This window comes from Podarcis filfolensis, assembly GCF_964270895.1.
Source record: "Podarcis filfolensis genome assembly, chromosome: 12".
Lineage (NCBI taxonomy): Eukaryota > Metazoa > Chordata > Lepidosauria > Squamata > Lacertidae > Podarcis > Podarcis filfolensis.
The window spans coordinates 22,709,891-22,732,842 of record NC_139614.1 but is presented as its reverse complement, the minus strand read 5'-3'; the positions used below and the strand labels follow the sequence as shown (position 1 = coordinate 22,732,842).

The 22,952-nt window shown below is 45.6% G+C and overlaps 2 protein-coding genes and 1 long non-coding RNA gene across 7 annotated transcripts in view; 1 reads left to right on the top strand and 2 right to left on the bottom strand.

The window, feature by feature from the left end:
• Window positions 1-98: 98 nt before the first annotated feature.
• HOXA2 (homeobox A2) lies at window positions 99-4,393 on the bottom strand. Its single transcript, XM_083578817.1, has 3 exons — window positions 3,470-4,393; window positions 2,002-2,430; window positions 99-1,229 (listed from the first exon to the last, which is right to left on the bottom strand). Exons 1-3 carry the CDS (start codon window positions 3,477-3,479, stop codon window positions 463-465), a joined length of 1,206 nt encoding a protein of 401 aa, XP_083434943.1. The 5' UTR covers window positions 3,480-4,393; the 3' UTR covers window positions 99-462.
• A 33-nt stretch (window positions 4,394-4,426) lies between these two features.
• On the top strand, window positions 4,427-7,395 carry LOC310745853. The gene is made up of 2 exons (XR_014540387.1): window positions 4,427-5,715; window positions 6,672-7,395. It is a non-coding gene; the product is annotated as an uncharacterized lncRNA (long non-coding RNA).
• The window catches only part of HOXA3 (homeobox A3), an 18,569-nt gene continuing 2,983 nt past the window's right edge, over window positions 7,367-22,952 (bottom strand). For 2 of the 5 annotated variants that reach the window (XM_083578809.1, XM_083578813.1), the window contains exons 2-3: window positions 11,966-12,581; window positions 7,367-9,075 (exon numbers count right to left, since the gene is read on the bottom strand). In XM_083578809.1, coding sequence (XP_083434935.1) covers window positions 8,312-9,075; window positions 11,966-12,464 — 1,263 coding nt within the window. In that variant the 5' untranslated portion in view covers window positions 12,465-12,581 and the 3' untranslated portion in view covers window positions 7,367-8,311. Of the gene's footprint in view, window positions 9,076-11,965; window positions 12,582-15,924; window positions 16,058-21,108; window positions 21,780-21,962; window positions 22,233-22,952 lie in introns of those variants that run through there. The other 3 variants (XM_083578812.1, XM_083578810.1, XM_083578811.1) reach the window with 3 other exon arrangements.

Below are 22,952 nucleotides of genomic sequence, written 5' to 3'. Positions count from 1 at the left end.
TTTCTTTTAATTTTATTTCAGGACTAGGGGAGGGGCGGAGATTAACTTCCTTGTATGAAGCAAAGAGAAAGAGAGAGATAAAGAGATAAGAAAAATGCTTGTAGCAAACAAGAATTTATTCTACCAAAAATACTTATGACAACGCATCCTAATGTAATACAAAAATAAAAAGAAAGTGAAGATACAATTTTGATATGATCACTTTCTTACAGGCCTTATATATTGCTTTTCATAGAAGGACCTAGAATGGGACTAGGTTTAAAACCGGACACAACTAAAAATGTCATAGGCAAACGGCAAAATAAGCTCTCCAACACACCGAGAAGGAAAAATAAAAATAATCAGGAAAATACTGACCAGGAAAAGGGAAAGAAATTAAATCAAGTCATCCCCCTCCCCCTCCCGCTCCCCCAAAAAAGGAAAAGGAGAGGGGGAAAATAACCCTTTTCGAAAAAGTTGGTCTCAGTAATTCAGATGCTGCAAGTCAATTGTGGTGAGTGTATCTGTAAAAAAGTCAAAGCTGTCAGCTGAAATATCTACAGGGCTGTCGAGGGACCCTGGCAGACTGGGGGAGACGGCGTCGGAGAGCTGTAGGCAGGAATCTGCGGAGAAAACGCTGAAGTCCTGTAAAGAAGGCACCTCCAGGGCCTCAGGACTGTCATTGTTCAGGCCAGCTGCACAGTTCTGGGCCATTGTTGACAGGCAGTTGGGAACAGTGGGTGACTGATGCTGAAAATGTTTCAGATTTTTCTCATTGCTCGTTAAAGGCGAAACTGGGAAACTTTGGGACTCTCCATTGTGGACAGTGACAGCCTGCTGTTGCGCTAGTGCATTCTGCTGAAAAGTGTAGCCTTCCCTTTCCGAAAGCGCGCCTGAGACATTGTTGAGGGCTTGCTCGAAGAGGGATTTCTCCTCCTCCTCCTCCTCTTCCTCCTCCTCCTCGTCGTCTTCTGCTTTCTCGGGATCCTCCAAGCCTTTGAATTTCCCTTCGCTGTTCTGGTTCTCCTTGCACTGGGTCTGCCTCTTGTGCTTCATCCTCCTGTTCTGAAACCACACCTTGACTTGCCTCTCGGTCAGGTCCAGGAGAGCGGCGATCTCCACCCGCCTCGGTCTGCAGAGGTACTTGTTGAAATGGAATTCCTTCTCCAGCTCCAAGAGCTGCGTGTTGGTATAAGCAGTCCTCAGCCTCCTGGAGCCCCCGGTCCCATTTTCGGAAATCTCCAGAGATTCTGCTTAAAAGGAGACAACAACAACAAGCACCATTAGAATGAGAGATATGAAAGAGGGCGGAAGAGAGAGAGAGAGGAGGGATAATGTCTTATTTTAGGATTTTGAACATCCAAGCCTGGTGGGGGGAAATGAGCTAGTTGAAGCTGGGGGGGGGTTCTTTCTTTCTCTCTTAAAGCATTAAAATTTCAACTGCAACAAAATGGCCGCCCATGAATGCAGTAAATCCATTGTGTTTGCACTCCTGTGAGCCCGGTCTCTTGGACCCACTTATCCTTCTCCCCCCACCCTCCTCGCTTAGCTCCAGGAACTTGATTTGCCTCCATCTCCCCAACCTGCCCATACCCGAGCAAACTTTGATATTAGCCATACAACAATTTATAATTAATGCATCAGCTGCTTAGCTGAGCAAGAGCAATCTATCACTCTTCATTACTGTCAAATATCCCAACTCTAGGACAGCGAGACAAGAGGAGGGTCACCTCCAACTCAAATAAATCATCCCACGCTAAACAAGTTAGGGGAGGAAAAAAAGAAGAAACTTTGTTTGGGGTGGGGGGATTTGGGGGTGTCGGCGGGGTTGGTTTCTGAGGAATCTGCCTGTGGATCCCCCACCAGACCTCCAACGAACCCGGATTGGAGTGCCGTAAGTTAGGGAGGCACCCATCCAAGCGAGAGGGAGTGGGAGAGGAGAAAAGGAGATTATATGGAGATAGAGAGAGAGATCTCTGAGTCCCAGGAAGGCTGAAGGTGCAGCAAAGTCTTTGAACTGACCTTTGTGGCTCAGGCAGGCTGGTCCAGTGGCGGAGGCCGAAGGAGGCGGCAGGACAGTTTTCTTGGAGGCTTTTTTCTCCTTCATCCAGGGGTATTCCGGAGGCTGGAGGGCGCCGGCTGGCACTGGACTGCCGCTGCTGGCATTGGGGCTGTGCTTGGGGCGGCTGCTGCTGCTGTGGCGAGGGTGGCTGCCTGGGTTCAGGCTGGGGATGGTCTGCTCAAAAGGAGGAGGAATCAGTGTCGAGTGTGAAAGCGTCGAGTTCTTGATTGATGAACTTTGAAATGTATCACCGACAGGGGGAAAAGATGTCAGGCACTCAGCGAGCGATGGCTGACTATTGATAAAACCAATCTCTCGCTCAAATTCGAAATTCATGGCCTTCAACTCGCAGCCCCCTTGGAGAAAAAGTTCCCTCTTATTTAGCGCTTCTGGGAGGGGGAGGGGGGAGCAAGGCCCAGGAAAAGGGGGGGAGGGGGAAAAAACCGAGAGAGAGGGAGAGAGAGAAAGGAAGAGGGAGAGAGAGAGAAAAAGAAAAAAATATCATAGAAGATCGCTGGTGGGGTGTTTTTTTTCTAATTCACTGATTACAGCCGTATGGGGACCGTGCTACTATTAAACTATTGAATTCATGGAGACAAGGTTGAAATTGGACCGAATTGGCTGTCACATGATTGCCTCTGCCCAATGACAATTTGGGCTTTAATCAAAAGAAGCCACTGTCTGTTTGATTGATCCAAAAAAGTCGGGAAGGAACGCCTCATTGGGGGCCAGCAAGGCATTATTTATACTTTTTAAAAGGGGGGAAAGGGTATCTCCGCCGCGCGCTCTCTTGCTCGCTCTCCCCCTTTTGCCTCCTAATCTGAAATGATATCTGAGGGGGAGAGAGAGAGAGAGAGAGGGAGGGTGTGTGTGTGTGTGTGTGTGTGTTTGCCTGGGTGGGTTGTCTGAGCTGCTGCTGTTGCTGCTGCCTCTGATGCTTAGCTTGGCCGGGGAGGCTCCTTTGCCCCGCTTGCCTCCCCTCCGCACACTCCCCCTTCTCATTGTTTGGGACTGTCAAGCAAGCGCCTTGCACCTCACAAATCACGGGCGCACCTCCATCGGACGCCCTGAGCCATTAACGAAGTCATCCATTAATCTCCAAAGTTGTGACACAGCGGGCCCCCAACATCTCCACCGCGGCACAAAAAGTTCCACCCGGCCAGGGGATGCCAAGGAAGGGAGTCTTTGCTTATATTTGATTTGGGTTTGTTTTTCCCCCTCCCCCCTCCCCCCGCCCCCCCCATCTCCAACAAAACCCGGACCCAACTCCGTGCTGAGGACTAACCACTTCCTTAAGAAAAAATTAAAGGACGGCAAGGTTGGGGTTTCCTCCCCCTCGATCACGACCTGGCATCCTTTCCCCCCGCAATTCTCTCCCCGTTTCAGCTGAGGGTACAGTAAGGAGAACAATTGGCCGCCGGTCCCTGCCTCCATCCATTGTGTCGAAGGAATTTCTCCAGCAGCTTTGCTCCTAGGGGAAGAGTAAGAGCACGCAGGCTGGTGGGTCGCTACTTTCTCCCCGCAGTTGTCTTGACAGAAGCGGACGGTTCAGAGGAGATACAGATTTCCATTAGACCCTGGGACTGTAAACACAGGTTCCGATCAAAAGAGGAAAGAAAAGCGGGGAGGTGTCACAAAACAACATCCAGAGCATTCACACAAACGACACTGGAATCAGCTGACGCATTTTCTTTCCGTAGCCCCAATAAAATGGGGTCCGGCGAGTATTTCCCCCCCCCCTCTCGATTCCAGTGAAATATGTCAAAAGTCAATGTCAGGGATTAAAAAAAACGAAACAAAACCACAATAAGGCTGCAGATTAAACCAAAGAGCTCTAAGGACTGTGGAACTGACTATCCGTTTCTGCCCTTACCATCTCGTTTTGGAGCGCACGGTTTATTCGATTTGCTCATTCATTCCGCGATGCCGATGGTTTGGACAGGATAGCTCTTCAATCGCCTCAATTACTATTATTATTATCATTTAAAAAAAAAAAAGGTAAATGAGGGGAGGGGTGGACAACGCTGGAGGAGAGAAGAAGACCCAGAAGGACACGGTGGGAAGGAGGCGAAGGTTTCCTCTTCTTCAAAGCAAACCAGGAAAAAGGCCGCGCATCCTCCGGTTTTTTTGGAAGAGGGCTTTCTGCAAGGCGAGAGGGGTGGGATGGAAGAGCTCTCTTTCTATATTTATACATTCCAGTGAAGCCCGAAAGTGCTCCATCCGCTACCTGGAGTCCTTGTTAGATTTCAGAGCAGAATCCTGAGCAGAGCTTGGAAGCGCTTAAAACAATAAACTGACCATTACATCTTCAGGTGGAGTGAAGCTAAGCAAAAAAATAAAGAGAGAGAGAATGTTTTTAAAGGTGATTTTTTTTTAAGCAAAAAAAGCAACGAAACCCCTTTTTTATTTCAAGCAAATAAACTCCCACAATATGGATCAGGGGCTGAGGAAGGGTGGGGGAGGGGCCGAGATATTGCAATAATTTGTTCACATTTTTTTTAAAAAAATGTAGATTGGGGTTGCTATTTAATGCATCTTTGACAGGAAAGGAAGGAAGGAGGGAGGGGAGGGAGGGAGGATGGAAAAGGGTGCCTTACAAATATACATGCTGTTGGAAGATGTAGGCTGGATTTCTTTCCTCTCTCTCTCTCTCTTTTTAATTTTCTTGCTTTTACTCCAAACAAAGATCCGCTGAAGCCTGCGCGCGATCAATCTTCCCGGGCCAAACGCTTTGACAGCTTCTGGCCTTTAAGAACACATTTGAAGCTTCTTGCTCTTTCCCAGATCAAATGTGGCTGAGAAAAGAAGAGGGAAAAGAGAGAGAGAGCAAGAAACGCGAGTAAACAAGGAAAAAGAGGACGGCGAGGCTGTTTCTGCTCCACAAATGGATTTTATTTTCCTGTATTAAGGGTGGGGGATCTTGCTCTTTTTCGCATTACCCTGAAAGACAGCTCCGATCCTGGGGTTTTGTTTTTGTTTGTTTTTGTTTTTTTAAATCTTTACTCCCCACCCCTATAGAATATAGGTGCTAGAAGTGAAATGGGTGGGAGGGTTTGTTCGAGGACCCGCTAGGAGGAAAGGCGAACGTGGGAGAAGGCTGGGGCAGTTGGGTCCAGGAAGGCTTTGTGAGTCAAATCGGCGTGGGAGGGTTAGGGCCAGCATTTTGGGGTGGGCAGCCTAATAGAAAAAACACCTGGAACAAAGAGGCTGGCCAACAAAAAAAAACCCCATGCCCTCCACTCAAAACCCTCTGCAAAACCAAAACAACAACAAAAGCAAAATTGTTGTTTCTCTAAATGAAATCCGAACAGTATGTGATACAGTCGAGGGAGTGCTGGGAGAAAATTTAGGTGACCCCTTTCCTGTTAAAAAAAAATTCACGAGGAGAAAATATATGCTTTTTGACTTCCCCTTCCCAGAAAATTGTCTTAAAAGGTTGGTTTTCAATACCCAAACAGTCAGCTATTCGCCACTGATATAAGGCATCATCTCTCAAATTAATTTTGAACAGGAGAATATCCACCACGATCCATTTTCGCTTCATCTTTCTCTAAATGCTGCATTCCGGAGCTCCAATTTGGGAGTTTTTTTCCCCATTATAAGACTCTTTAAAAACAGATTAATGAGTTTTAAAAGGCTGGGTGCAGCCTTTCTGCAGTCTGGAGCGCGTCGCTGTAAGTATATATGGGACTTGCCTAACTCAAGCTATAATAAGGTTTGTATGGATGGCAAAATAATTACCTTTCTTTGCATTGTAGTTAGCTACGCCTTGTGTTTATTTTTTTTATATTGGGGGTAGCAATGTTATTGGGACAAGAAATCAGGAAGCTTCTTAAGACTGTGAAAAAGAGAAGAGATGAATAATATTTCTACCAAGGTGACCAACATGGCGACAATCTCCTTCAGATTGACATAACAGATGCTGAATGTGGAATCGTTCCCCTCTAAATGCACTATTGTGTATACCGGTGTTTTTAGAATCCGAAACCCAATTGCTACAACAAATAAGCCCCGCAGCTTTAAATTATCTGTTTACTGTTTGGATTTATTATAACTCGTTTATTAGCGCAGATCCATGCATGAGGGTCTTCGAGACCAATTTGCTATGGATATATCAAAAGGTATTTCGGAAAGAAAGGATTTCATTTATTTTATTTCCCCTCCCCCCTCCCACAATAGAAGATTTACATGCGATTGCCTCACCTCGCCCACCCAATCTAGAAAAGACGTGGGTGGGGGTGCAGGATGGGAAAGGACGCTCGATTAACAAGTCGTGCAAAGATTATTAAAGCCCTTCAATTTCTAAGACCGCAGTTGAGCAGCTCAGTTCGTGGAGAAGACCATAAGGAACAAACTCTCTCTTTCAACCCCGGGGATGGGCCAGATCGCTTGGCAAACAGGCCTGATTTATTATTGCTGTATCTGTCCCTTCATTATTAGGGTGATGAATTGTATTTTGCCTGTAAACAAATGTGCTTTTGAATTCGTGCCATATCAAATATGAGTCTAACTACACGAGTCTTCGTTTTTTTTAGCCTTAAGTTTATTTAATTTCGCCTCTTTTTCTTTTCTCCAAATCCCCACCCCTTCCTTTTCATTTTTTTAAAAAAATATTTCCCCCATCACTCAGCATAAACAGTCGCTGAATTGTCCGTTTTGGTTCCCGAGAGGAGCTTATAAGTGTGGGAGTAGCGAGCTGCCGATCGGCTCAAAGGTCCCCAGTGCGGAGGCGAGGAGAGCCTTTTCTCCCATTAGGAACGGCTGGCTTCCTCCAGCAGAGAGTGGACCCAACATGGCGAGAGGGAGAACAGCCTGCAAGCGGGACCCAGCTCATCCTGCGGCCTCAGGAGAAGATTCCCTTCTGCAGAGGCGGCGCAGCCACCTGAGCTTGATTTACAGCATATCGCTCCAGACATGAGGGACACAGTTTCTCTTCCCCACCTCCACCCCTTCCTCCGCTTCCCTTTGACCACAATGAATGCAACAAAAAACGAACAAGCTGCCACAGCTACCTATGGGCTGCGTTTATGAAAAACGTCTGGAGAACTGCAGTCCTCGAGCTATGGTCGGAAAGGGCGGATCTTTTTCCATCTTGGATATTTTCAATGCTCCAATTCTCCCCACTGTTGTTGTTTTTTGAGGAGTGGGGAGACAAAAATGTGTAAGCCTTCTAAGCTTTGAAAGCTCAGAGAAACAGAGGAGACCTGAAGGTTGGATATTGGAGATTTATGTATTTAAAAGCTCCAAGGGCGTCAGTCCTTGTTCTCTTTCTCTCTCGCTTTTTTCCCCCTTTCTAAAATCAAATGATCATATCTTAAGTCTGTATTATTCAGAATAAAAACTTTATTTTTTTTCCAGAATGTGAGCAGCAAGGAATGTATAACTTTCAAAACAAAATCTAGCTTTGTGTTGTTCTCGTTCAGGTTTACACATTTCCCTTTAGTTCGATGTTAACAGGCACCCGCTTCTGTTCCTGTGGCGGCCTGCTGTTTATTTTCCAGATTTTATTGCATTTTTTTTCCTTCTTCTTTTTAAATAAAGGAGTTTAAGTTCCCCCCTTCCAAATGATATTTCCTATGTATGTCATTTAACATACAGCCAGGTAAATATCTCCTGAATATTCAGGGTACAGAAGTTTATTTTTTTTAATATATTTATATATATAAATATGAACAGATGGGGATAAATAAAAAAATTTAAACACTTAGATTATTCAAAGTTTGCAAAAAAATATAAATAAATCTGAAAGTTCACCAGCATACACACGTTGAAAGACGTACACGTATTAATAAGTTCGCTCAGGGAGCCCCTGTTCAAGCGCCTTTTTATTTCTTTCTCGCTATTTAAAAGAAGTGCAATTAAAATAAAAATGCTTCCCCGGTTGGGATTGATTCTGTACGAACAAATTCACATTTAAGAACCATCTGTATAGAAAATTTGTTCATATACCCTGTTTTGATAAAAGTGTTGAAGTTAAGAGTAGAAAGCCTATGTATACTCTCAAAGGGAGAACACAAGGCAAAGAGTTCAAGGAGATAAATGTCCACTATTGAAACTAGGGAGCAATTCACGCAACAGATATTGCTACGTCACATAAACTAGAAAATGCTTTTTTTTTTTTTACCAAAAGAAAAGAAAACAGAAGCAAAACAGAAAGGGCAGGGGGAGGAATTTAAAGTATTTTTCTTTTCTTTTCCTTCTTTTTCCCTTTTTCTTTTTTTTAAAAAAGGCTGGGGGACTTTTATGATCCACTAAGTAACTGGTGGTATATTACAGATGGGTCAGTTTGGGCGCTTCCTGAATTCTTCCCTGAGAAGGATGGTGAGAAGTAAGGTCTGTATATGTTGGGTGTGGGTCACACGGTCCATGGTGATGATTGTTGCCCATTGGCCCACTGTAGTCCATGTTGGCAGAGGAAGGATGAGGGAGGTGAGTCAGACCAAAGATGGAAGGCCCAGAATTTGCCATGGTGTCCACATAATTGCCCCCAACATAGACGGGGCTTCCCTGTATATGTGGATTGCCATAGCCATTCCCTTGAAGAGGATGAGGGTCATATTCAGGAGTCACTGCTGCAGTTCCGGTATATCTCTTTTGTGGAGGCGGGCAGTTATTGAGAGGAGCCGGATATGATGTAGGGATGCCATAGGTGTTCTGATGAGGCTTGCTGAAGGATGGCGGTGACTGGGGTTCATATGGAACACTGTTTACTAGGGAATGCATAGAGTTCAGGTATCCTCCAGCAGCCGGAGGGACAGGACTTCTGCTGGGGGACTGTCCTCCTGAAGAGGTCATCATGCCTTTGCCCTTCTGATCCTTTTTGTATTTCATCCTGCGGTTTTGGAACCATATTTTGATCTGTCTTTCTGTGAGGTTGAGCAAGTTAGCCATCTCTACCCTTCTTGGCCTGCAAAGGTATCTATTGAAGTGAAACTCCTTTTCCAGTTCTACCAGCTGGGCACTTGTGTAAGCCGTGCGGGCTCTTTTAGAGGAAGCTTGCCCTGGGGGGCTTTTATCACCAGCACAACTCTCACCTATGCAAATCACACAAAGAACAAAGTGAGTATGGGGGCACCTGAACACACAACAACCAGTAATCATCAATCAGCCTTGCCTGAGCTAGTACATTGCAGGGCCTAGTGCAGGGGTCAGCAACCTTTTTCAGCCGTGGGCCTGTCCACCGTCTCTCAGACCATGTGGTGGGCCAGACTACGTTTTGAAAAAAAATATGAACGAATTCCTATGCCCCACAAATAACCCAGAGATGCATTTTAAATAAAAGGACACCTTCTACTCATGTAAAAACACCCTGATTCCCCAACCGTCCGCAGGCCAGATTGAGAAGGTTGCCTACCCCTGGCCTAGTGGTAGCATTGTCTCTTCCACACATGAGGTTGTCTGCTGTGACCAAAGATATGCTCAAGTGACAGTCATTTACTGCACCAATATATGCAAATTGCCTGTATCTCTGTAGGATCAGAGACGCGGTCTTTGAAAACCACTAGAAATGCATCTGACCAGAAACCATGCTTTCATGGGAAAGATAAACACCATGGCAAATAAAGGTATGGATTTTGGGGTTACATGTTGTCAGCTCCCAAACCGCTAAAACAAAAGTTGTTTGCTATATGAATTGGATTACTCCCAAGTAATTGAATGAAAGGGCAATTGAAGTGGTAGGTTGAATTATTTCTTTCATATGGAACTTTAGAGAAGAGAAAACTTGACTCTTTTAGAATCAACCGCAAAAGTCCCATTGACTTTGGTGGGGTCAGGATAATGCGGCTGACATTCAGAGAGGTCCAGAGAACTTCAAAAGGTATATTCCATTAAGTATAACAAGATAGGTATCTATGTCAATACGCCGAGAATCAGAATACAAAAAGCCAAAGACAAACATCCATACTCCATCCACTTCCTTCCCCAAATATAAAACCAGCCTGGCTGCCAGCTCCACACACCAGTGAAGAATTACTTGGCTTAAAGCCAGCTTGGACACACTCAAGTGAATGGAATGGATAGGAACACAGGGCCAGCTCTGTGACTGGGAGGGACAAAGGGGCCTGCTGTAGGCAGTGATTTTAGGGTACCATTAAAGGGCAGCAAAATGGTTAATTGTTCAATTCATTGTGCTGGGTTTTTTTACCACCATGGTGGGTTGGGAGTGGGGACACTTGGACATTTTCCAAAATGTATTCAGCCTTCGTTGAGTGCACAATCCAAATAAGTGAAATATTTCTGAAGTCACATCAAACTCCATGAGATTTTGGCTTTAATCCTATACCTTCTTACTTGGGAAAAGTCCCCATTGAACTCAGTGGGATTCCTCCTAGGTAGATAGGTATAGGAATACACTGTTAAGCAGAGTTCCTAAGCCCCACAGAATTCCAGGAATTTGCTTCCAAGTTTAGTATCAAGCCTACATTACATTCAGTTCTGTGGGACTGTCCTTCCAACAGTTGCACCTAGTGAGGTATGTCTGCAGTCCTCTGCATATTTACTAATAAGCAAGGCCTATTAAACTGAGCAGGGTTGACTTCCAGGTTGACATGTTTAGAATTAGGCTGCCACCCTTAGTACTTTGACTGCCCGGGGTTTATGGATCAGAGCCAGGGTCCTAGATGATATAATATGCATGTAGATAAATATACAGTTTAAACCACAGTACATATCAAATAATCAGGCTTGTCAGTGTTGATACACCACTGTAACAGTATTAGAAATGCATCAAATAAAACATTTGCAAAAATTTTAGAATCTATTTTCACAGCACAAGATAAATTGAGGAAGTAAGTGGTAAACAGGAGCCAAATGCCTGGGGAGACTGACGCTAATACTTTTCTCATCGATTTGGGTTTACTTATGTAATAGCACTGTTGATAAACACTATAATCCACCCATAATGTATTTATGGACCTGCCTGCAAAGTGCTAAAGAAACCTAAGCTTTGTTTACGGTGCTTGTAAGGTTGCCAGTCTGTGCGCTAAAATCAAAAGAGGTTATGAATATCAAACAAAGCATTGATCTTGACTGCAGATAATGATGAGCTATTTTATTCTCATTACACTTCAGCAGGGATAGGTCACTGTCTTCTGACTGTAGCACTGTGCCAAAAAAGAAAAGAAAGAGAGAGAGAGAGAGAGAGAGAGAGAGAGAGAGAGAGAGAGGGGCACACAGGTCTTGCCACTGGTTGAAGATAGGCCTTGGACCTTTGTATCTGGACATGATTTAATAGAAGCAGAAAGAAGGAGGGGGCGGGTTGTCTATGGAATGCTGAGGACTCAGAGGTGCCTGTTACAGTCATCTCAAAGTCTGCAAAGAGAAGAGCTTGGAAGCTAAGCAACTTCACATTCTTTTGCAAGAGTTTAACAGAGGTCATGCAAAGCAACCAAACTTCAGGCATCCTCCTCTTTCTGGAGATCAGCCTCTTTAGATGTGTGTGTGTGTGTGTGTGTGTGCGCGCACACACACACACACACACACACCTACCTAAATATGTGCACATGTAGCTGTATGTATGTATGCATTTGCTTATCTATCTTTTGCTGTGTGTATGTGTGATATAGATATAGATATAGATATAGATATAGATATAGATATAGATATAGATATAGATATAGATATAGATATAGATATAGATATAGATATAGATATAGATATAGATATAGATATAGATATAGATATAGAATCTCTGTGTGTAGCTATAGATAAGGCAATTTTTCTGATCTCAAGCCATTTGTGTGTGTTTCCAATTTCCAAGTGAAATATCTGGGGAGTGGGGAATCTAAACCATTCCTGCCAGACTAATGAAACACCTAGAAGTCAAGGATCTGAATAACTTCTGCTTAAGGGCTTGGTGGATGCGGCTGCCTGTAAGTACATCCGCTCGGTTAATCTCTACTAGCCCTCCTCCTTTTGCCATACCTGAACTGGAGCCGCTGTTTTTCTGCTTGGTGTTTTGTCGAGACTCTTTCATCCAGGGGAATATTTGCTTGGACATGGTGGGCGAGTTCAAGATGGAGCTCTTGGTGGCGCTAGGCGGGGCGGCATTAGTGGTGGCATTCTGAGGTGGTGACACAGAGGGGGGTGGAGGTGGTGGTGCTTGCTGGGGGGCTGGAGGCTGCTGCTGAGGCTGCTCTGAAAGGACCGGGGGCTGGAGAGACTGGCTGGTGATGGTCCTCATACAACTCTCATTGATTTCATTGGCCTTGTGGTGGGACACGGTGGTGCTGCCGCCGCCGCCGCCGCCTCCGGGGGACTGTAAAGAGCAGGCCGGTCGATGGTACTCCGTTTCCACCAGCGAGGAAGAAGGAGGCGGAGGAGGATATTGCTGTTGACTAGCATTGTAAGCGAAACCATTTGCTCCTTGGTAAGGATAGCCGCCATAGATCGCAGAGCTGTCGTAGTAGGTCGCTTTTTGCATTTCGTTGTTTCCCAATATTTATTTCACAAACTGACAGGGTCTTGACACCCTTAAAGAATAACATTGGCACCCCTCTGTCACGTGACGTTTTTCCTCCAATGGCCCGTCCTGGTAGACCTAGGGTGTAGGGAAAGCACAGGAGAGTGAAGAAATAGTACAAATCCATCTTACTTTCAATAGCTAAGTGACATGAAAGCCATAAGAGAAAAAGTGGTCAGCAATATTTAGCAGCATGACTTGGCCTGGAGGGCGAAGAGAATTTCGATAGTGGCTGGGATTTACTAGGCAGCCGGTACTGTGTGCTTTACTGCTCCGGGAGAGTGTAGTTTTCTAGGGTTTTCATATCTATATTTGTGTGTGTGTATACACACAGTCACACACACACAGAGACAGAGAGAGAGAGAGAGAGATAAAAATCTACACACACGCACCCCACCCTTACTCTAAGAACCAATTTATCAATTCTCAGGAAAGGGACTTCGTAGGTTATTTAAAGGGAGAGTCTCTAGATAAGAACGACCAGAGTAAACTTGTGGTCACCGTGGGAAAGTGATATTTTCTCCCCGCCCCACCCCCAAAATAATGAGCAAATCCGTAGCTCTTTCCTCTTTAGACTATTTTTTTTGCTCCCCCTCCTTTTTTATTATTAAGCAAACATCATTTTGAATTGCATTTTTTTAAAAAAGCAAAAAAGAAAAGGGAAAGCTAGAAGACCCATAAATAACTGTATCGCATTCCCCGTGAAGGGCTACTCAACGTTCTGGCACTCGAGGGATTCGAACACATGAACTGTTTGCTAGGAAACGTTTGACAAATGCAACCCATAATGGCCCTCGTGTGATGAAACAGCACAACGACGAGGGAAACCCTTCTCCTTCGCAGTTTAATAACCAGCCAACTTCCTGCGCATAAATTAGCTTTAACTGCTGCGCCTTTAGACAGAGACACAAATCTGGCCTCCAGGATCAAACAGCCTCAACATGTAACCAAACATAATAATCCGAGGCGGCCTTTCAGCTAGACCTGCTTTTGTGGGACGTTTCCTTCGCACCCTCGGGCCTGTACTGTATATTATTTCTGTCCGTTGCGTTCTGCGGGAACAGCTAATAACTATTTCGGGGGTATATTAGGCACATATGAACTTTTAAAATATTATCATTCAGTATCTTCACTTCCCCCTCCCCCAAACCCCTTCATGTAATATACCCAAATTCTACCTGCTCAAACATGATGGATTGGGGGAAAGACACACACCAGGAACCTGAAAAACCAGCGTTCATCTCCATGACCACGGATTGAACTTTCCTACCAACTTAACGATAATAGGCTCTGTCTTTGGAACTGCTATGTAATTTGATGTATGAGGGTCATTTGGCTGGGAAAAGGAGAATGGACACACAAAACCGCAGAAGGCTCCTACAACCCAGGCGAATGTTTTTCTGTTCACTCCACAGTGTTTACCTGCATGAGTACAATCGAGGTTAGAGATGGGCTTCCATTCCCAGGAATTTTATCTGCCATCTAAGAACTTTTTTTTTTTTAACAGGCCGGCCAAACCCCGATATCAAAACCCATCTATCCGCACCTTCATAGTTTCCCTCTCCCCAACTCCTTACAAAACACCCTCGGTTCCCTCTTCTACGCCAAGATGGTCTTGTGCCAAGGCTTATATTCTTGAAGAAAACATTACACAGCACCCTAGGCACCCACTCAAATTCATTACATGTGTTAGCATTTCAGTCCACACTCGTTTCCTTAGAAAACAAGGCACATTGTAGAGACAAACTAATTTAATAAACCCCTTACAGATGGCAGCTGCCTTTTGATTCTTATTATTATTTAAACAGTAATCAAGTCCTTTCTTAACCCGGCGGTTAAGAGCTAAAAATGTAGGCAATTAACTTCCTTTGGCTGCAGTTTAGAAACTGTAGCCCCTGAACACAATCCAGCCATAAACTGATTTCCTCCAGTTTGAGAGTGAATCGACTTAAACCTAAAATACCTAACAAACAAAAACAAAAAACCTTGATTGTAGATCCTACAGTTGCTATTTGTCTTCTCATCATTCTGCTAATTTCCGGGCTTCCTTTGCAGAGGCCTGTTATCTTCTGTGAACCACAAATTAGGTGGTGGGGTCTGTTAGGATCGTGGTTCCCGTTTGATCAAATTCATAATATTTCCACGCTGTCCCAGGCATTTAAGTTTTGTTCTTGTAAGCTTTGGCAGAGAGGCGAGAACCAGCTCAGGAGGAGGAGTGTGAAGTGAGAGGAATAAGGCAATTCTCATCCTTAATATCAGCAGCCCACTCCGAGCAAAGGTAAACCTAAGTATTCTCAAACAATGAAAGGAGGGGGGCTAATAAACAACTCCGGTTGAAATCATGGGCAAAACTTCCACGAAAGGACGTGGCTCCGGATCACATCTTATACTGTGTTATCAATTCAAAGTAAAATGCACCCTTCATATCATTTGCCTATTGCTGATGATGATGCCCAGATGATAGACAAAAGGAAACTGGCGGGGAGGAACAGGTTACAAGCAAAATTAGGCCGCGCAGAAGTTTGTCACGCAACCCAGTGACTTGGCCAGCAGACTTCATAAAAACTTGTTTGCTTATCATGGGATCATACGCAGCCCAGTCTTACATAAGCTTACTCCAAAGTAAGTTCCTTGGAGTTGCATGGAGTTTACTCTCGCTGCCTTATAGGGCGATCCAATGTCTATTTAACCGGGAAGTAAGTCCCACTCTATTCGGTTGGACACCCTTAACAGGAAGAAATGTGCGCAGGATTGTACTATCTCAGGATCCAAAAGTGTCCCAAGAGGTGAGCAAGAAGACTAGACCGGCTCTTGCAAATAAAATACCCTCATCAATTAGGACTTTCCTAGCTCCTTAGAAACACTAGGAAGCTTTGGTGGAAACTTTTGCTTGGTTAGGGAAGTCTCCCTATTGCTTCTCCCACCCCACACTCAGTTTTTTTTAAACAACAACAACAACAAAACCCTCCTCCCTTCCACGCCTCGATCCGCAGCTCAGAAAAAGGCGGGTTGCCTGGACATGAGCCGATACAGTCCTGGTTGGAAAACAGGGAGACTGAACGGGCCTAAAAGTTTCAATGCTCCTCAACTGGCTCGTGGAGCGAGCTGCGGCGACCAATCTCGAGCTGTTTCTTTCTCGCGCTCCCGTCTTTTCCCTTCACCCTACTCAATCCAGGCGGGCACCCCCTCTCACCCACCTTCCCTTCGCCCCAAGATTTCCTGCCAGATAAAGGGAAAGTGGAGGGGAGGGGGTGGGCAAGTGGCCTGAACTCGAAGCACCAGGGTCTATCCGTCACTGCCTGGAAGGAAGCTCCAGCCTGTGAACTCTTCTTGAACCGAGATTTAAGTCTCTGGTCATAAATCACCAGGACATAAACTCCGCCATTCACCACTGATAGCAGCGTATTTGTGGCCTGCTTACCTTAACTTCTGACGACTGAGGCGGAAGCCCGCATTTTGCTCTTTGGAGGCTCGGCGACAGTCGCTCCCCGCCAGCCCTGGGAGCACGACTCTTCTCCTCAATCCACTGCCCCCCCCACTCCACCTCGCGAGTCCCCCTCCCCAAGCAAGTCCCCTCAGCTTCTCCGGGATGGGTCCCAGCTCAACTCATCTCCACCAGGACGAGCCCACGAGTACAGATGGGAGCAGCCCTGCCTTGATCAGGAAGAGGGCACGCGCGCAAGGGGATCTTTCTCCAGCTCGCCTCTGACGGAGAGCCACCCGCCCCTCCTCGCCCCGCGCGAGCCTTTACTTCGCTCCAGCCCCTACCTCCACCTCCCCACGCTCCTCGGGGCCTGGCCGCGATCGAGAGCCTCCCCAGGCTACCGGAGCCCGGCTTCTCCCACCTTGACCAGATTTTCTACAGGAAAAAAAAAAAGCAGCAGGGATGTTTCTTCTGAAATCTTTGTGCGCCCAAGGGGGCGTTTGTTTGAAGGGGGGGTAAGGCAGCTGCCTCGGGAAGTCCGGGGCAGGCAGGCGAGCAGAGTGGGGGGTGGGGAGCGGGAAGGGAGGGAGGGCGAAGAAAGAGGGAGGGAGGCAAGCGCCGGGGCGGCACTGAAGGCCAGGGAAATTATGCAAATGAAGACAAAGGATGCTCACAAAGGGGTCACCCTCCCTAGACCGGATTGTTGATATATATGCGCGCGCGCGCGTATTTCCACGTTATATGAAGGTGCTTATGGTAGATATGGACTCTTTTGGACGTGCAGAAGGGGCCGAAAACCTGGAACTCCTGCAAGGCTCCGGTGCTCCCCTTTGTAATAAACCAGGAGCCCTCTGATCTGTCTACCACCCAGGCCAATCTAGACAGCGTTTCAAAGGAACGATTAAAGTAATGACATTTCGGGATGATGAACGGGCGCGCTCACCCGAGATAGGCAACCGCAGCCAGATGCCCATGTAAGGACGCATCTACACACACACATGCCCTTCCCCTAGGCTTACATTAACGCGCGCAACTGGATGCGGGATACCCACGCGACCGTGGTACGCAAACAAGCCGCAAAGATTCAACACCGAGGGGCGATTTCTTTTTTTGCCATTGAATCCCGCGCAAATGGGATGTCACTCCCATAAAGACTCCGTTCCCAGTTAGAACCGAATTGCTGGCATGTTTGTCTCTGTTCAGATCAATGGAACTGAGACAGGCAAACCTACTCCTAAAGGGTGCTTAGGTGAAAGCCGATCGAATTGAAATCGACGGGGTTTACTGGCGAGCAAACATCGTTAGGATCGAACGGGGAAGCTGCGCATCCTTCCGCGGCAGAAACATATAGGACTCGGGTTCTAAATAATTTGGAGGGGCTCCTAGACTTTCTGAAGCCTAGGTGTGCGTGGAGGACCTCTGTAAATGCGTTCAGAGAGGCCACCATGAAAGTCTTTTCATCCATAAAGACACACCTCTCCGTGCGTATTTATAAAAATACGCACACAGACATATGTAATGTTGTGGTTGCATGCTGATGGGCGTGGATGTTTGGTTCTGTGAACTTCAGTTCTCTTCCGCCGCCCCCTCTTAGTCTTTGTCCTAGTCTCCCTTCTCCTAACCATTTCTTTATTCCCTTCCAACCACCAAACCAAATGTCGCGAGGTTTAGCCAGCAGAATGCTTCTGGGTTCCAAAAACAAAACAAAAAAAACCAAAACCAAGCTGGACCTACGGAGAGCATCAAGGCTCTTCTAAGGCAACACAAAGGAGCCGCTCGGCGCTTCAGACCTTCCGCGGTGCCCTCGGATAAAGCCTAGGTGTGAATCTGACATGCCTTCGATAAAACCCAAGGTGCGAGAAATACAAAGGGCTCCCTTTAAACCGCAATGTCACCTTAAAGCAGAAACAAAGCAAAAGGAGGGGAAGAAAGAGGATATTTAAACACATGCACACACAAGGACTCTAAGGCCAGGGTGGCCTCTTACGCATACCAATGGTTTTTGTCATTTATGGCTAGGCAAGATTTATGACTCCGTGCGCCCAAGCTGTAAACAGAGCTTCACAACAGAAAACACTTGCTCCTCGTAGCATATCGCGGCGGCTCCTAACTTGAAAGGGGAAAGCTGAGCGGCGTAGGAGGGGCCCCCAAAAAATTCACTGGTAGGCAGTTTTTTTGCTACAAACAACCCCTTGAAAGTTGCGCTGGAAGAGAAAACGCCTCTTTTGGTCAATAATCAACCTCGTACTTTTCTTCTGAGAACTGCTGATGCTACACTTTTCATTTTTATTTTTTTTAGCCACCAAAAAAAAAAGAGAGCAAGATGCCGGCTAAGAAACTGGGGGAGGATTTGCGTGGGGAGCAAGGCGGGTGGCAGAGAGAGAAACCCTCTCCGGAACAAATTACAGAAGACGATCCGGGTATCCACCGCGCGCGCACCCCACTTGCCACAAAGACAGTCTTGGGATTCCGAGCAGCGATGGCGAGGTGGGAGCGCCCTGTCACACTTCGGAAATACTTTAGGATAATTTTGTGGCGAGCAATGTTCTGATGCAGAGATAACATATTTCACCTTAGAGGTAAATCAGATAAAGGATCTGTGGTTGGAAGCGGGGGTGGATTTCTAAGCCCTGAATATTTAAATTAAACAGGCTATTTAATTTAATAAGTGAAATTACCCCCCACCCCGAATTCTGTTCTAGGCTGTGTATCTTTTCTCTATCCAACCTGATCATTTAAAAATAAATAAATCTTAATTTTACTTTATATAGCTGCAGTTGCTTAATACTCCCCCTTCTAAGAAACCACGATGTTTGGATTTATGCCATTGGGAGGCAAGCGGCATAAATATGTTTCCAGTTAACTGGACTATACTGGGGAATAAATTAATATCTCAGGGTGCCCCTCCCTCCCCTGAAAATCCTTTCTGCAACCTGGGGGTGGGCTGCTCACCGGAAAAACAAACAAACCAACCAACAGATACTACACTACATTTTGAACCAGGAGCTGAAGTTTGTAAACGAAGATTTTCTCTTCTCTGGGTAGAAAATCCAGGGGAGTTTCGTCGATCATTTCGGCAAATAGCCCAAAGATTTCGGAATGCATTGTGAAAGAAAATATAAATATATATATATTTCCTGGGAAGAGAAAATTATTCAGAACTCCGGAATAACTATACTGCAAGAAAGCACCGAGAAGAACTACTCAAGTGATTTAATTGCAGGGAGAGAGGCTTGTTTGGTACAGAGTCTTGATAAAATGCAAATCTGAGACGCTTAATACGCCGAACCTCAGCTTGGTTACTTGGAAGTAAGTACCATTGGCTTTTTATGGCATTTGCTTCCCGGTAAGGGTGTTTAGGATCTCAATCCCAGAAGTGTATCGCTTCCAACCTTAGACAGAAGAAGCCTCTTTGGTCTCTTATCACTGCTTATCTTATCAAACCCCATATAACCGCTATTGACACTTCGTTTTGTATTTACTCAGCATATATACTGAGGATTTTAACCGGAATCATTATTATTGTTATTATTATTATTTACTTACTTTCCAGCACTTGTCCACGATAGCCCTTTTTCATATCAGGTTCAGCACTCCTATTATTTATGACTGTTTTAACTGGGTCAAAATGCACCAAAACTAGGTCATAAATCATAAGAAACCGTGACAAAGTAATTGAGCCACAATTAAAACTTACATTTTATTTATTTATTTTCCCAAAGAGGTTTCGGCCTATTTGAAATCTAATTCCCCTCCCCCCTCCTCACAAAGAAAAAAAAGTTCCCCCACCTCTTTCATATCTATCTGAAAGAGTGTATAGAGGTGCATATGTGTAAAGAGATGCCTGGACAATTTGGATCCGCTTACTTTTCATTTATTAATTTAGCATCTGGTCGGTGAACAGATCAGGGAAGGGGGGAAATATACAATATCCGCAAGACACATTCTAGAATTAAACAACCATCATGTTTTAGATAAGGGAGTTTTATTCATAATAGAAGAAGAAGAAGAAGCAGCTTTTGCTCCTTAACCCCCAATTCTAAAATCTAACCCTGAATTGAATAATTGCAACTGGGCATTAAGAAGGGAGAGGGAGGAGGCGCAGCAGCGTGTAGGCGAGCGCTCTGCCCCTAGCCCACTGGCAACATAAATCAAAAGTCAGCACTCTGACCTTTGGCAATGCTGGGACTCAGTGGTGGATGTAATTTTATATAACATTTGTCCCCTTGTATAACACAAGCAGGGCTTTCATTCCCCCTCCCCCTTATTTTCGGTGCATCTCCCTCCATAAAACTGAATGAATAGCTGGTTAAGAGTTGGTGAGAGGTAAAGGAAATCTAACTGCGAATGTAAAGCTTTTGGAGAGAAAAATAGGTTCAAGCGCCCTCTTTTCCTTTCCAGATCCTTGCTCAATCCAACCACAGCTCCCCGCTCCAATATTACCATTGATTATTATGGGGTATGGATGGATGCTTTTATTCCATTCTCACAGAGAGAGAAGACAGGGAAACAGCTTGAAAATTGAGCAGGGAGAGCAGGAAAACCGCCTGGTTTCTTTCTCCTGGAATGGTGAAGATCCCACCAGTCGCGCGTTAAGTGGGCCACCAGTCAACAAAATACCAGTAAGCGGCATAAATAAAATGGTAGCTGAATTGCATACTCATCGATTTGAAGGTCCAGAATGAGAGAGGGGGGAGAGAGAGAGAGAGAGAGAGAGAGAGAGAGAGAGAGAGAGAGAGAGAGAGAGAAAGAAAGAAAGAAAGAAAGAAAGAAAGAAGGCTCGGATCAGGGTCGCGTGACGCTTCCCAAAACACACTTAAATCAGCATCAGAGGTATATAATAAACAGGACAAGCAAAAGCCTTGACTCTGTCCTCTCCTGCTTCTGTTGGGCGATTTAAATAACAACGGCCACTAAAGCATCCAGACCACAACAAAAAGCCACAACAAAGCCCAGCCACAAGAACACGCAGAAATCCAAAACCTTAGTGGGGGGGGGCAAATATTCTCTGATCTGTTTGTTGCAAAGCTCTCTCTCTCGCCCCCCTTCCACAAGCCCAGGGAAACAAAGGGGGAAACGAGGCTTGCCTGGTGTCCATATACACCCTTAAGCTTTTTCTCCTGACCTTTGCCTCGCCCAGCCATAAGTCACCCACGGTAAAGGAACAATCGGCGGAAATACCTTAAAATAAAATCCATCCTCTCTTTTTTTTTAAGCGAAGCATCGCGTCCTAACAGTCCGGCGATAACCTTTCCATAAGGACCGAGCGCCGTAGCCCAAGTGGAAGCTCTCTCTCCGAGGGTGAGCGGGTGGGTTGGTAGTTTGGGGGGGGGGAGGCGGCGGTGGCGGCGGCGGCGCTGATGGTGGATAATAGAAAGCAGTTCTTGCTCTGAACAGAAACGGAAAAAACGTAATCACGGGCGAAGCCAGTCCGGGTCTCCACTCCAAATGCCACAATAATGCGCTGTATTATGTGCTCACGTGGTCATACGTCAACTTAAATCCTTTTATTTGAAATAGGGAATCACTGAAGGAACAAGGGTTGGAAGCGCAAGCTTCGTGTGTGTGTGTGTGTGTGTGTGTGTGTGTGTGTGTGTTTCTCCTCCTTTCTTTTCTGTTTCTTCTCTCACCCCTCCTTACGCTTTAGCCAAGAAGGGGGGGGCACAGATTATCTTTTATTTTTTTATCCCACTCCTCCCACGAATATTTTTCTATATACGTTTCAGACGGAAGATAGGAAGAATCAACAATTCCCCCCCCCTCTCTCATGTGATTACCCATAACTTTTTGAGGCTAACCAACTGGCCTCGTTCTGAAGGAGAAACTCTCCGCTGACCCTTAGAGGAAAAAGGGCAGCTGGCTCCATCCGAGATGAACTTCTGCCACTATTTCCATAAGGAAAAGCCCTTCAGTATTAAAGGGGGGGGGGGTAATCCGCCATCCCACGGGCTCCTCTGTACTTCTATTGAATGGAGCTTGCTGAACACCCACGTTACAGCAGAGCAGTTGTAGGAACCCCAAAGACCCGTAATTACCTGACAAAAGGCCCAAGGATCCTCTGGTATAGAGTTGGTGGGCTTCTACACTTGTTAACACCCTAGGAGGAGGACGACGACGAGGAGGAGGAAGGCGTCTGCTGGCTTTGTGGTGGATCTACATTTTGCAAACTCTGTTGGGACCTTCTCTTTCAACCTGCGCTTACGTATTTCCTATGCAAGTACTTGAGTGATGTACAAAATTATAGGGTTCTGGAACGATGAAATATTTAGCGCGGAATAATGATCTAACTGTCCGGAGAGGGAGGGTTTAAAAAAAAAAAAGAAAAAGCAAGCAAGAATTGGGGGGGGGGGAGAGAGATCTCACACAGGTCCCTGAAGTGAGCCTCAGAAATGAATTAATCTTTCATTTGTATGCAGATCTAAAAGCTCTCTTTTTCTTTCTGTTCAGTTTCCACAAGCTACATAGTGCTCTAACAAAGTGACCATGTCTTACAAGGCAAACGTCGTTTCTACCTTAAATGCACTATGGTCCCACTTAACCTATGGTGGTTCTGAATTTCTTGCCCGGTTTCCTATGTAACATCCCTCTCAGCTGTTCCTCCAACCAACTCTAAAGCAAGTTTCACTGTATTCTATTTCTTTCATCACTTGCATTAGGGCTCGGGGCGGGGAGAGAACCCCATTTACTATGTGTGAGCAGATGAAATGTATCGTCTGCCAGCCTTCTGATCAAATTATGAGCCGTCCTCTTCCTTTGACTGCAACTTAACTTTTAAGAGGTCGGTGGATTTAACCACACTAGTAACCTTCATCTCGTTCCACAACCGTGTTAAGTGGAAATGCGGGGATTTCTGCGCTCACACAAAAAGCTCCCCTTGTCACCCAGAAGCTCTCTAGGCTCAGAGTTTTCATAAGCTCAGAGTTCTTCTGAAAGCAACTTTCTTTCTTCCTTCCCACTGAACTCAGTGGCAGAATGCCCAAAGATATATTACTTCGAAGCTACCTTTATACATTTTCCTTCCCGGA